The sequence below is a fragment of the Zeus faber genome (assembly GCF_960531495.2).
Source record: "Zeus faber genome assembly, chromosome: 1".
NCBI classification, from domain to species: domain Eukaryota; kingdom Metazoa; phylum Chordata; class Actinopteri; order Zeiformes; family Zeidae; genus Zeus; species Zeus faber.
The window spans coordinates 56,653,529-56,668,501 of record NC_137193.1 but is presented as its reverse complement, the minus strand read 5'-3'; the positions used below and the strand labels follow the sequence as shown (position 1 = coordinate 56,668,501).

The 14,973-nt window shown below is 41.4% G+C and overlaps 2 protein-coding genes across 2 annotated transcripts; one reads left to right on the top strand and one right to left on the bottom strand.

The window, feature by feature from the left end:
* Nucleotides 1–460: 460 nt before the first annotated feature.
* gpx7 (glutathione peroxidase 7) lies at nt 461–3,318 on the top strand. The gene is made up of 3 exons (XM_080009144.1): nt 461–672; nt 2,252–2,513; nt 2,831–3,318. The coding sequence occupies exons 1-3, from the start codon at nt 541–543 to the stop codon at nt 2,992–2,994; spliced, it is 558 nt and encodes a 185-aa protein (XP_079865270.1). The 5' UTR covers nt 461–540; the 3' UTR covers nt 2,995–3,318.
* Nucleotides 3,319–6,424: 3,106 nt separating this feature from the next.
* Nucleotides 6,425–9,425, bottom strand: LOC307228197 (protein shisa-like-2A; the record flags this gene model as incomplete). The annotated part of the gene is given in 4 exon segments (XM_079997767.1): nt 6,425–6,460; nt 6,464–6,600; nt 7,985–8,121; nt 9,244–9,425. Coding segments are annotated over 4 exon segments (492 nt in total).
* Between the last annotated feature and the right edge of the window lie 5,548 nt (nt 9,426–14,973).

The window sequence follows — 14,973 nt, the reverse complement described above, 5'->3', positions numbered from 1 at the left end:
GACAGATAGACAGACAGACAGAAAGATAGATAGATAGATAGATAGACAGACAGACAGACAGACAGGCAGACAGACAGACAGACTGATAGACAGACAGACAGACAGACAGACAGACAGACAGATAGACAGATAGATAGATAGATAGATAGATAGATAGATATCATAGTAAAAGTAAAGATACAATAATACATTAAATGTATTTATGTATGTATTATTACCTTTAGAGGTCGTATAACATATCCATTGATTTTTATTGATTCAATATTTTACATAATTTTTTATTTTATTATCATTGTTTTTGTTTCAATTCCATAACAAATGTCCTTGGCAATCAAACTTGGTTCTGATACTGTGTGTGCGTGTGTGCGTGTGTGCGTGCGTGCGTGCGTGGAGTATGTGTGTGTGTGGATGCAGGACCCCGCAGCGGGTCGTGCCGACTCCACCTCCTCCTTCGCATCATCCAGCGTCCAGAGTGGAGCAGCCGAAATCTGATTCTGCAAAAGTTTGCCCGCTCTCCGTTGTGTTTTCAACTCTTAAACCATGCTTCTCGGGGTGCTCGCTGTGTTCATAACCTCACTCGACCTCATCGAGAGCAAACAGAAAGACTTTTATACTTTCAAAGTAGTGAACAGCAGAGGGAGACTAGTGACACTGGAAAAATATCGGGGTTCGGTAAGTTCGGGTACCGGTGTTTTTTGCATGCGAGCTCACTTTCCAAGTCAACTAAAGCAACGTTTGGATTAATTTCAAAAAAATAAAGTCATGTTACTTCCCTTGAAATTTGTCTGTAAAACTGAATTAATGGGGTAACGCATGTTTCCTCTGTTCCCTACACCAGCCTACGTGGCAAAGGGCCTACAGCCCCAGGGACCTTAGACTTCGATTCAGTGAAGCATAAGGGGGTTATTATTATTACTGCTACTACTATTTTTATTGTAAATGGCACTGCAATGTACGTGAGTTATTCGATATGTCGTAAGTTCTCTGCATTCTTGCACGATGTAGGATTTCATTTTCTCAGCACCTGCAATTACTTCGTTATGACACTAGATGTCCACACTACATCATGCAACCAATGAGAGCCACTGTTTATTACTGTCTTATACACCGATCAGCCACAACATTAAAACCAGCACTAATAACCACTGATATAGCGTAGCTCCCCCTGGTGCCGCCAAACAGCTCTGATGCGTGGAGGCATGGACTCCACAAGACCTCTGAAGGTGTCCTGTGGTATCTGGCACCAAGACGTTAGCAGCAGATCCTTTCAAGTCCTGTAAGTTGTGAGGTGGGGCCCCCATGGATCAGGCTTGTTGTTCCAGCACATCCCACAGATGCTCCATTGGATCGGACCCGAACCCCGGCCATCCACATGATGTAGAAGAAAACGTGATTCATCAGACCAGGCCACCGTCTTCCATTGCTCCATGGTCCAGTTCTGATGCCCACGTTCCCATTGTAGGCACTTTCGGTGGTGGACAGGGGTCAGCATGGGCACTCTGACCGGTCTGCGGCTACAAAGCCCCATACGCACCAAGCTGTGATGCACTGTGTGTTCTGACACCTTTCTATCACAGCAGCATTAAGATTTCAGCAATTTGTGCTACAGCAGCTCTTCTGTGGGATCGGACCAGACTTCACTCCCCACAAGTATCAATGAGCCTTAGGTGCCCATGATCCTGTCGCCAGTTCACCTTCCTTTGACCGCTTTTGGTAGGTACTAACCACTGCATACCAGGAACACCTCACAAGACCTGTCGTTTTGAAGATGCTCTGACCCAGTCGTCAAGCCATCACAACTTGGCCCTTGTCAAAGTCGCTCAGATCCTTGCGCTTGCCCACTTTTCCTGCTTCCAACACATCAACTTCAAGAACTGACTGTTCACTTGCTGCCTAATATATCCCACCCCTTGACAGGTGCCATTGGAACAAGATGAGCAATGTTATTCACTTCACCTGTCAATGGTTTAAATGTTGTGGCTAATTGGTGTATATTCTATTCATTTCAATTTATATATGTATATTTCCTATAATTCGACATCAGGGACAATCTAGCCTCTGGTTTACACATAACATTTTCCCTCAAAATCTTTACAAGTCACCACAAACTCCTCACCCTTTAGCAAAACTCAACTGCCATTTGTTGTAATTGAATGTCAATGTTGTCAGAATCCGAGTTGATGTAAAATATTTGCTTCCCTAAGTGTTCCTAATCCCTGTATGATTTTCTCGATATGAATGTTTCATGCAGGTTTCTTTGGTGGTGAATGTTGCCAGTGAGTGCGGCTTCACAGAGGAGCACTACACAGACCTGCAGCAGCTCCAGAAGGGTTACGGCCCGTACCACTTCAACGTTCTGGCCTTTCCCTGCAACCAGTTTGGCCAGCAGGAGCCGGGCAGCGACAAGGAAATTGACAGTTTTGTGCGCAGAGTCTACGGCGTCTCCTTCCCTCTCTTTAGTAAAATCGCTGTGATCGGAACTGGCGCCAACAATGCCTACAAATATCTCGCTGGTGAGTCATTTCTTAGGTGATAGGTGACTGATCTTCGCGGCTTTGTGGAGAAATGTCATTAAATGTCATTTCATTATCTCCATGCAACCTTATCCTGTTAACACACGACTGTGGTTTCTATTGCATTTTCCATCATGACTACAAAGGTTTCTCTGCTTCACAGGGCGTAGTAGGGTCCTTATGTAGGAAATGTTGCATTCCAGATTCCACTTAAAGTCAAACAACATTCCAAGCTCCTCATGGAATCGGAAAAAGTATTCATGATAAAGGTAAAGGCTTACAACACATGTCAATATTTTTTCTCCCTCTCTTTACAGAGTCTACTGGGAAAGAGCCTGATTGGAACTTCTGGAAATACCTCATCGATGTCAATGGAAAAGTGGTTGACTCGTGGGGACCAAGTGTGTCTGTCAAAGAAATCAAACCCAAAATCGCAGAAATGGTGCGACAAATCATATTAAAGAAGAAGGAAGAGCTTTAAACCCTCCACCATAAATGTTTGTGAAGTGCTCTAGTCTAGGGGTTGTATCTGGATGTTGAGTAGAATGACAAAAACAAAACTATCCCTGCTCAGTACAATATGTTTGAATTCAAATCCTGAAATTGAGTTTCCCTCCCTTTCCAGAGCACTGTTTGAAGACAAAACGCCACTATTTCATAAAATGTGTTGTCCGTCGCGCATGGTATTGACCGTCATGATGTACAAAATCCAAAGTACTGTGTGTCTCCTGTTTCTCATGTTGGGGATGATGTGTTTTTTGTTTAAGACAAGCGGTTTGCTCAATAAACACTGACTTTGGCTAGAGTCAGAGATTTTCTCATCACTGTTTGCAAAAAACTACAAAGATGTGATCCCAATACACAGCCGCCTTCTTAGATGTTTTTTTTATAATGTAATAGTAGAATGCACATGTCCTTACAGCTATTGTGATTTGTATAGACAACTATATTTTACATATTATAGTTGTTGGATACAGGTCAAACACTGTGGCTCCTGCATCCCTGCATTGATGGGTTAGGGTTAGGTGGGTGGTGGTCGGGTGGGCCCCCTGCTGGCTGGGCTGGAGTCCTGGTGGCTTGCTCCTGGTAGCTTAGTGTGTGCTGCGACCTGGCGGGGTGTCGGTCTGTCGGCGCGGACCTGGCTTTGGTCCTGCGGTCTATGCCCAGTGCCCGCGATCCAGGTTCTGCGCCTACAGGTGCGTCTTGTGCCTGCACTTGGGGGTGGGTTGTATGTGTGCGCCCCGGGGGTGCAGGGTCTCTTTGTGCTCCCTGGGACTGGCTTATCCTCCTCGGGGCCGGATGTGGGGGTTGCTCCGCGGGCTGCGGGCTTCTCTGGAGGCCCGGGGGTCTTCTGTGGCTGCAGGGCGGGGTTCTCGAGGCTTTTTCTGCAGCCATGGGGTGTGTATGGAGCTGCAGAGCTCGGGGGGGGGGGGGGGGGGGCTTTGGGCCCCTTTCCGCTGCTTGGAGGTGCCATAACATAATACCGAGCTTATACACCATAACCAATTGGGATAGGTCCTGTACACTCACCGGTTGACACTTCAGACACACACACACACACACCACCACCAACACTTCCATGAACCCACCCCCACACCCTCCTGGTTGCATTCCTCTCCTCCCTCATTTACTGCCTTAACTATGACAGGAAGAGGCAAGGTGCCCAATTGCTGTTTCTGTTTTCCTGGACTTAATTAACTCATCCAAGTGATCCATGTTGTCATCCAATGTTTGTTTTCTGTGTAAATGTTGTTTGGTTCTATGTTTAATTGTCTCACTCATGGTGAATCTCCCCCTCTTGGAGTAGTGTTGAGTTGTTTATAGACCCAAATATAGAAAAATAGTTCTCCAAAGAGGGGAGGGATTGGTGGTGGTTCTGCATAACAAAAAAATAAAATAATTGCTCGTCATCCTATAGGTCGTTGACAGGACAAAGTTACTGCTGTTCATGATGATTTAAGAATTAATAAAGAGTTGCATTGCAGGTTGAGAAGTTGAACTCCACTTGCAAACTCTGTCCTAGATGTAATAGCATACAAATACTCTGTGTTATATGCCTAGCATGCTGATTGTCAAATCAAAATACAATTTGACAATCTTTGCTTAACTGTATCCTCACATAGAAACACTGCATATTTGAATTTATTCATTTACCCTTTCAATAAAAACACCATTAGAAATGTACACAGTCAAATCCAATTTAGGGAATGTTCTTTCTTTGTCACATTATAGTCTAGTAAATTCAAATGCAGGACACAACCGAGGCTCAGGAGTAGGTGCAAGGATAAAGGGTTTATTGAAGAACAGACAGGGGTCAAAACCAGGAGAACCATTATGGAAGGCAAACTTATCAGCAGGGAACCAGGGTCCAGGCACAGGTAGAGACAAAGGCAGAGGCAGAGGTTCAGGATCCAGGGAAACAGGCCGAGAATCGACACAGTAGCTGCAACACCGTGAATACAACAGAGAAAACCATGCACAACGATCTGACAGAGACGAGAGAATGGGGAACAGGTTAAATACAAGTATGCAGTGGCAGGGATGTGGAACCAGAGACAGACATTTAACCCATCCTGGCTGGTCCCTCCTCCGGGGGCCAGCCAGGAGCAGTGGGCAGCGTTTGTCGACGCGCCCGGGGACCTGGTACCAAGTGTCCATCGCTGGTCAGACGATGAGTGCATGTTTTTGGTGGGGGTCCTTATTAATGGTAGGTGGCGGAAAGCCCATGTGAGCATGGGGAGAACATGCAAACTCCACACAGAAAGGCTCCTATTCGGGAGATAACCGGTCACCAACACCTTGAGAACATGGTTGTGTCAAAGCTGAGCTATTCTGGGGGATGAATTCACTTCCCGACATCATTCCAACATTTCATGCTCTCACTGACTCAAGTAAGGATGAGTTACAAAGAGATACCGAGCATTTCATATACAAGGGCAATTCAAAGTGCTTTATATAAGACATATAAGGCATTTAATAAATAAATAAAAATCTGAAATGATGACAAAGAATAATAATAAATGTGCAGAAATCAGTTGTCTATGGGCTGTGTTTGAGAGAGCTACAGGAGACAAAGGCATGGATCAGTTATCCAGGTCTTATTTCAACATGGATCCTCTGATTCTTGCGATATATATTTTAGGCTTTTTGTTATTGATTTAATGTCGCTATTAAAATTAAGCTATGAATAATGACATGTAATGAACATTTCTGACTTGGCTTTTAGGAAACAGAGATAAGGACTCTGTCAATGACTTGGTTGCGCATGATTGGGAAGATGAAACTATGAATGTTTATTTCTCAACTGACATTATAGGATACAATCTGAGAATAATAATACATTTTAAGAAATCAACACTACATTTTCTGAGAACATGCAAAGAATATGGTGAAATAATTTAAACTGGTCTTTTCTACAGCGATCCTTGTCATTGATATTCTAACCAAACATTCTTCAGGAATATTCACAGTATTTCTTCATTATGTATGTACTCATTGTCCTCCTTTAGAGCAGATTTGCCTAATTCAAAGTGAAATCACCCAATTTCTTTGTGGAACACGGAGAAGTTATACAATGTTCGTTGCTACAGTATGCACTGGCACTATGTTTTGCTTTGGTAGGTGGATGCACATGCAATCACAACAACGCAAACAAAATATATAAAATATATATAAATATATAATCTCTCAATCAAATAAACATTTACATTAAAATGTCAATTCATGATCACAAATTGTTCTTTTCTGCCTTTTTTTTAATTAACATGGATACATCTGATTTTCAACTTAAAAGCATTTATGATTTGTTGTGGTTTTTTTTTTCCAGAGTTCTGTATCTCATTACATGTTCGTTGACATATCATCCTTTTTGGAATTCTAAGAAGGGTTCATTCAGGACGTTCTTCAGCAGATCAGATCACTTTAATGTTGGTGAAAGTGGTCATGAATCAACGCTGGAAAAGGCAGTCAGGGTCCACTGGCTGGTTTTCACAGTCAAATTTCCCTCGCACAAAGTTATTCCGAAGCCCCTGAGGACCAGCACACGCCCCGGATTGGCTTGGTCTTTCCTGTGGACTGGACTCTGACCCTGGAGTTTAGAGAATAACACAATAAGAGGTAATCTCGTAGGCACTTTGCCATTGGTTTGCTTGACTTTCTGCCAGGCTTCCTTCCTTTCATGGACCTCCAAGAAATTCACAAGGAAATTATATATTTTCAGGTGACAGGGATCTTGACATTGTATAATTCACATTTTTTTATAGTACTAATGTCAATACAATATAATGTAACCCTGAATAAATCATTTCTAATTATTTCACGCTGCAGAGCTTATTGTGTGAAATTTAGATGATAATTGAAATCCTCCAACATGATTTGTAAGGCATTGCTATTTTGCCATTTCCTTCTCCAGGAATCTCAATACACCCAGCTCCTAATGACTTAGTTGGCTACCATGCTATGGCAACCAAGATTCAAGATTCAAGATGTTTATTTGTCACATACATATACATACGATCATACAGTGAAATATCATTGCAACCGACCCGGAGATTATGCACAATAATTCTTCATTATGGGTTGGCACCCTTAGTCTACCATTATTCAATGTTTACGTGCACAGTGATTATCCATAACTACTAAAAATACTGTATGGGTCTGTTCAGTGACTGACACCAGTTTCACCAGTTCGGTACAGGCCTCCTTGGTGGCTACTATCCATCCCCAAATAAAGCCCCTGGTACTGTGCGGCCTAACCACTGTCTAATACCACTGGTTCCGTTAATTCATGTTCAGTAACACCGGTTCTGTATGGGCCTCCTTGGTGGCAACCATACATGCCCAAAGACTGCCCGTGGCACTGTACAGGTCTACTCAGTGACTAATTCCACTGGCAATAGTTATTGCATGTTCAGTGTCACCAGTTCCCTGTGGGCCTCCTTGGTGGCTATCCTCCACCCTCAATTACTACCACCAATACTGCACGAGCCTGCCGAGTGACTACGATGACAGAAATGTTGCAGATGGTTTTATTTACTCCTGAAAATGTTTGAAATTTGTTGTTCTATTCAGTCTATTCACTATTTTGTTCATGACTAATGGGGAGCATTTCTAAAGAGAAGATGTCTGACTTCAGTATATGTTCAGAGCATAGAAGGTGATTGCTTAATGACAGATTTAAATAGCGCTCTATCAAAGTAGACCACCTCATGATGGTTTATTGGCTTTACTTTATGAGCCACTGGCCGTAAATCAAGCTTCTGAAGATGTACCTTCTGCGTTATCTGTCAACATACAACTGTGGTCAAAGGTTAAATTAGGATAATATCATGAATATTGTTACACAAAACACAAAATGAAATCATTTGCAAACCACACAATATGTCTACCAAAAGAAGCAAGCAGGTTATTCGATTATTAATATTAGATCCCCACCTACCGAACTAAATAAGAGTATGGTTACTTTTCAGTACCTAGTGCTCGAAGTGGAAGCCCGTTGTCAAAGCCTCCTTGTTTAGTAGCAATGAACATATAGCAAAGGACACAGAGGGTGATGATGAAGGCCAGAAGAACGACTGCTGCGATGGAGAGGCCCAAGAGAGCTCCAACACTACCAGGGAGAGAATAAGACGAGAGGCAATACAAAAGTAGAATATGCATAATGCTGACCTTCTGTATATGAATATATTCACCCTTGCCCAGTATATGTGGTGGTTATGGTCTTCAGCTTGCCCAGTGGAGGATATGAAATAAGACTGCAAGAGCGTACTATATTAAAAAAAATGTGAATAAGAATTATGTTTGGATTCCTCTCTTGTTGTCCACCACTCAGAATACTTTTTATTACCTGAAATAAACAGCAAACATAAAAGATGAGGTATTAAGATGTTTTTTTTCTCAATAATTTATTTATACATTTATACAGTTGTTAAGAGCTGGATAAATGCTGGACTATATCCTAGTGACTCAACAAAATTTGTACAAATCACGCACGCAGCAATTGTTAAAAATGTATAAAATATCCAATGGGTTGCCATAGTTGAAGTGGTGAGTTTATGGCTGTAGAGTCTGTCATTTGCATCCAGGTTAAAGACAACTGACTGGGGCGATTAAAAATGTGATTGAGACAAACCACCCATGTAACTCCATCTAAATGGTCATCTGACTAACAACTTTATTGATTACAACCTTCAATATATCCAATTATACCCTCATGACACATTTGCCCTCATGAAAGGAGATATATTTGACATCCTAGGTTTTTCATTATGTGTGTCAATTTAACACTGTTCTTACATTATGTTCAGTGTGTAATCATATATATATATGATTATATATATATATATATATATATATATATATATATATAATCCAATCCAATATATATAATATATATATATTGTTATCAACTTCATGCATATTAAAAACAAATAGTTCATTAAATGTTTGCAATATTACAGAATAAAACAACCTTTGATGCTCGTACATACTGTATATTATAAAACCATATATTTTGCAAAAAAATATGGTATTTGTAAATGTGTTAGGAAAATTATTGATAAAAAATGCACACAAAGTTGAGTTATTGAATCAACTTAAAACTAGTTACTTAAATTTCAATATAATGTCGTATCTACTGGAAATTGAGCAAGTAAGATACACATCTTAGCTTGTATATATATATATATATATATATATATATATAAACTTATTCCAGATAAAGTTCTCTCACCTCAGCCACCACATGTATCCATACTCGTAGGGGAAGAAGCTGTTGGGGTCATCGCAGCAGTACTTGACGTCGTTGAAGCCGCAGCAGAAGAGCGCCGAGCGGGCACTGTCCTCTCTAGGACAGCTGAACCCCTCCACCAGCACCTTCTCTGCGCTGTAGTAACTCCTGCAGGTCGAGCTCATCCTTCCAGAAAGGTTTGACCCTGTTCATAAAAGGGGGGACATCATCATCGTTGAGCTAAAAAAAAATAAAGTGTGCATCATTCTGGACCATGGACTGGACCATGGTTAAGAGCCCACCTATCAGTTTATTCCGCCCATCCCTTCTCTCCTCCTCTCATCCCAGTCTGTATCTACCTGGCACTTCACTGAATAACTCCTATGTATTTATTTTATTCATAATTATAAAGTTGTCCATCATCTTGAATAAAAAAAAAACATTCTTATTTTTTGAAAGGCATTTAAATTATACCATCATTGACCAATATATTAGTTGACAAATCAATCAATGCTGAGTGGCGCACCCCACCCACACCAGTGTTGCCAGGTCCGCCGTTTTCCCGCGAACATTGGGCTACTTTTGAAGTGTTGCCGCGGGTTGAATTTGTTGTCCGCTGTATTTGTTGTCCATATTTTTCATGTAATCGTCATACAAAAAGGTCTACCACCTTTTTGTATGACGATTACATGAAAAATATGTTCATGTAATCGTCATACAAAAAGGTCTACCACCTTTTTGTATGACGATTACATGAAAAATATGGATAAAAATAAAAAAATAAATGGAGTTGGGGATGATGTATGGAACGTTACGGAACGAAACCGTGCGCGAAAGGGGGTGGGAGGGCGACCTGGCAACCGTGATCCACACGGGCACCCGGACAACATGTGATCTGCGTAAAGGAAGCAGTGTTGGCTGTCGCTAGATTTAGCGACTTTTCAGACCCTCTTAGCGACTTTATTTCTATAAAGCGACTTATTCAGACCACCGGGGAAAAGACGAGAAATAAATTCAAATATATTTGATTGTAATTCATTCCCATGCATCACGCTGAGTCCACGGTTCTTCTTCGAACGCTCCCTCTCCTCAGTCAGTAGGTGTGGGTGTGGCTGGAGAGCTGCACCAGCATGCAGCCACACTGTGCCCAACCAATCACTGATCCTTTATATAATTGTAAATAGATACTGATTCATACATCGTTTTGCATAAATATACCTAGTTTAGACAATAAAGAGTTGACTCTCTATAATAAATACACAGTAGTGTATAATATTTTCTCTCATATGTAAATAGTTTGTTTGATGTTCTCCCTCCCTTTCTTTCTTGCGTTAATTTGTTAATTTCTAACTTCAAATACATGTGGCCGTTGCCGCTTAATTGAAGAGCATGCACAGTGATATCGAACCTCCTCACACAGGCTTCTCTTCAGAGACTTGCTATCAACCTTACATCAACCTCTCGAGCGTGGCTGGCGCGTTACACAGTCCAAATGGCATGACTTGGAACTGCCACAGCCCTTGCCCGATGGTGAATGCTGTCTTTGGCCGGGCCTCCGCTGCCACCTCCACCTGCCAGTAGCCGCTGTGCAAATCCAGGGAGATGTACAAGCTGGAACCTGCGATGCAATCCAGGGCGTCATCAATGCAGGGTAGTGGATAGGAATCATTGGTGGTTACAGCATTCAGACACTTATAATCCCTGCAGAACCTCCAGCGGTCATCCTTCTTTCTTACTAGAACGGCTGGCGCTGCCCACGGGCTATCTGAAGGCTCTATCACAACCACAGCAGCCATCTCCCGGATCTTTTCCTCCAGTACGCGACTGTGGTTTGAGCAGCCATACCTGACCGGGATCTGGGTAATTGGGATCAGGATGGCTGCATACTTGTTGCTCGTTGGTTGATCTGTGAGCTACTGATGAAACACAGGGACCCTTATCACTTTTATTGCATCCTCTGTTGTCAAAATCAAAATTAACCTGCTATTATGTTAAAAGTAAAAGATATATTTTATGCTTGGGATCAAATTGACCCCAGCAAATTAAACCTACAAAAAATGACTTATTAAAAGTACTACTCAAGCTGCACTTTAGAACATCAGCAAGGAACACACAGCAGTTAGTCAATTATGGAAAAAACACCAATAAAAGGTATATAAAAACTCAATAAATGTCTGGTATGGGCCAGCCAACGTTCAGGATAAGGCCAGACTCAACAGGTTATCAGAGCAGTAGAGAGGATCATCAGCTGTGACCTGTCTACTCTTCAGGACCTCTTTACTTCCAGGTCAAGAAGGGCCATAATGATGATCAATGACCTGGATGGATACATTGATTCAGATGTGTGTACAAGTCTTAATTCCTTACACATGTACTTTGAGAGAGGACTCTTACATGAGAATCATCACACATCACTACAACTCACTGTTATCCATTTATTTATTTATTTTACCAAACAAATGACTTGCAGTGCAATAAATATATTGTTTTCTTCCAGGGTTAATCTCGCTCCCTCTGGCCATGGTGACCTCTGCGTTGTCTTTTGGCCCACAGGATTTTCATGATAATCTGAAAAATTATCTGAAAAAACAAATGATCAATAATTCCTTCCACTGTCCTAGATACTTGCATTTTTTCTAGAGGTAGGGCTTTTCTAGGGGCAAAATATTGACCACACTAACCCTATAATAACCTCCCATTTCTCAGTAAAATTCTTGAAAAGTTATTTAGTTAGTTCGTTTGAAATAGTATACAAACAATTACACTAACACTTATCCACTAATAATATCTATGATGGTTTCCAAAGCTCTCACTGGCATGGCACCAGATTATATCTCCAACATGCTGGTCAGCTATGAGCCGGTCAGGTCTCTCAGGTCCTCTGGTCTTTTACACATTCCAAGAGTTAAAACTAAAGCTGGCAGAGCAGCCTTCTGTTTTTATGCTCCCATGTTGGAACAGCTTCCCAGTCCATCTGTGATATACCCCCACAATTATTTTGGTTTTAAAAGCTCTAGGCTTAGGCTTATTATAATACAACTGGGTTTCCAGGATTGGTATAGCTGCTTGTTGGGCTAGGGTTCATAAAGATTTCTCAAAAGAGATTCTGGAAAACAGTTTATTTTCATTATTAGCATTATTATTTCAGGTCATTCTAGATTGTTATTTTAAAGTGCCTTAACACACACAGCCTACATTATGAGCTGCTTTCCCTACACTACAGATGGTCAGTTGTGGTCTAGTTGTGGTCAGACCCGTTGAAAGAGAGTTGCCTACGCTTGCTTGATTCTTCCGTATATTAAAGTTTGATAGACAACATTGAATGAGACCTTAGAAAAGCAAACAAACTTTTTAAAAGACTGTATCTCGTTGCTGTAAAGTCATCGTCTCCTTTTTCCACAAGTGGACAACGCACATGCGCAGAGCAGATGTTCATGTCAACTTCCACTGTTCACTTGACGTGTTTCCTGTCGACTGTGGACATCCATGGGGGATGCCCACCATATTTGGTCTGCTCCCAGGTCCCTCTCAAACCATGATGTAATTCGCATAGGAGGTTGTCTCTTCACTTTCAGGTTATGCATGGTACATAACTGTTTCTGGTTGAGCTTATCTTCTTTCTTTGTTTGATTGTACATGTCTGCAATAGGTAATGGGTACCCACGCTGGGTACCCATTACCATACCATCTGTAGTAAAGACAAAGTGCATCGACATGAATGACAAAGTGCATCAGGGTGAATGACAAAGACAAACTTATTTATTTATTTATTTTAGCATTTCTTATCACGCTTATTAGTATTTTTTTGTATGCACAATATGCACAAAACCTCTTCTCTTCCATCAAAAACTCAGCTTTTCCTTCTATTTCACCAAGACACAATATACCTATATGTGTGTACATTTAGTTATAACCTACATGATTGCTTGTTCTCACATATAGGATTACAATAGTTCTTTTTCTTATATTGCGTTTGCAATTAGTTAGTAAAAGACTAGGCAACGGACTGACTAATCAAGGCTTTCGCCTAACTAATGAAGTATTATTGATTTGATTGATCACATGCGGAAAAACTGATTTGATCTAGATACGGTTGGGTGCTGTGAATATTGGTTTCATTATCTGAGTATGGTTTATCTTGATTGAGGCTGTTTTGAGAGTGAACATTGATGTACATTTTGATAATTGAAGATAAATGAGTATGATCAGATGTATCAGATCATGAACAAGTGAAGTTGCTTTCATAAGTGGGAAGCTATTGGTCTTCTTTGGGGTTGGTAAATTCAGTTGTTTTTGGTCGAGTGTGATTACACGGTGCTTTATAAATAATTTTAAAATAAATCAATTTGATTTGCTATAAAAGAAATGGATACAAGAATTACAAAAGTAATCACTCCTATTGATGTAGTGCGAAAGAATAATCCTCTTATTAAAGATATTGCAAAATATCAGGAAAATGGAGCAAGCGGTGGCCTGACATTGAACAACCATGGCCAGCTGAAGGAACTCTTAACCCGGATGTGATTAAAACAATGCTTGTGTCTGCATATAAAGTAAATCAAAAGAAAGGAAAAAGGTGAAAGAGACGCATGGAGAAAAGACAAACAGAACTTGGCATTCTGCAGCTGTTCGTAAAGGAGGGACAGACATGGTTCGAAGCTGCAAAAGAAAAAAGAGAACAAAGTAGACAAGCAATAAATAAAAATCAAAAGGAAGCAGAAAAATTGATGGAGAAGATTACTGCACCCTTCTCACATACAGCATCTGTAAAGAATGCCTTATGAGAAGGACGTGGAGGTGGAGGTGAAGTTCACTGATGTTTATCCCCAGCTCCCAGTGATGACAACGGAGGGCAACTATTGCTTCAAAGATGAGGATGAGAAAATAAAAGACATGGGTGAGGCTACAACAACCATAAAGATGTATCCGAGCTCCAACAGTACCAAGAGAAGGAACCGTTTGGGAAGCAGACAACAAGTCAGAAGCCTGGAAATAGGAGAAGAGAGTGTGAGTGACTCGGACGAAGCTATTGGAGGATACGACCCCGCAGTCAGACGGATGTTGGCTAAAGCGGAGGAAAAAGGACCATGACAGGAAGGAACAGGACCAGGAGACTCTCAGAAAACTCAACCAAATACAGTTGGTGGATGAGAAGAATGAGGAGAAGAAGACAAAAGAGAAGGTTTATATATGAGCAGAACAGAAAGAATTGTAGGTAGATAATGCACTGCGACGCCCCCTAACAGGAGCAGCCGAAAGAAGAGGATTGTTGGTGGTGGAATGAGGAAGTAAAGGAGCAGCTATGAAGATAAACAATCATGGTTGGACCGAGGGGCCACACAAGAGTCTACTGGTTTGTGGAGAAATCATGAAGGACTGATGGTAGCACCCCCGACCTACTAGGTCTGATGATTCAGGAAGCACATGGGTTAGCCCATGTTGCAAGGGGGGAGGTAAGATGAAAAATCACGAAAGAGTATGGTTTTTGGGCACCGTACTTGCTTGAGCAAATTGATTATGTCATAGGCAGATGTACAATCGGTCTTAAAAACAATGTTCGGAGGGGTGTGATGAGTCCACCCGGTCACATTCCAACTCCTACAGGTCCCATGCGTGAGTTGGTCGTGGATTTTGTTGACATGATTAGACCAGTAGGAGGTAAAAGATACATGTTTGTCGATGTGGATAGATTTTCATGCGGGGCTGAGGCATGTCCAACCAAGCGTAAAGATG

What these genes read in the sequence shown, in the direction of transcription:
- gpx7 (XM_080009144.1), top strand. Translation starts at nt 541, where the DNA reads ATGCTTCTCGGGGTGCTCGCTGTGTTCATAACCTCACTCGACCTCATC. An exon ending in TGGAAAAATATCGGGGTTCG is followed by an intron (nt 673 to 2,251) that starts GTAAGTTCGGGT and finishes TGTTTCATGCAG; the next exon opens with GTTTCTTTGGTGGTGAATGT. An exon ending in TGCCTACAAATATCTCGCTG is followed by an intron (nt 2,514 to 2,830) that starts GTGAGTCATTTC and finishes CTCTCTTTACAG; the next exon opens with AGTCTACTGGGAAAGAGCCT.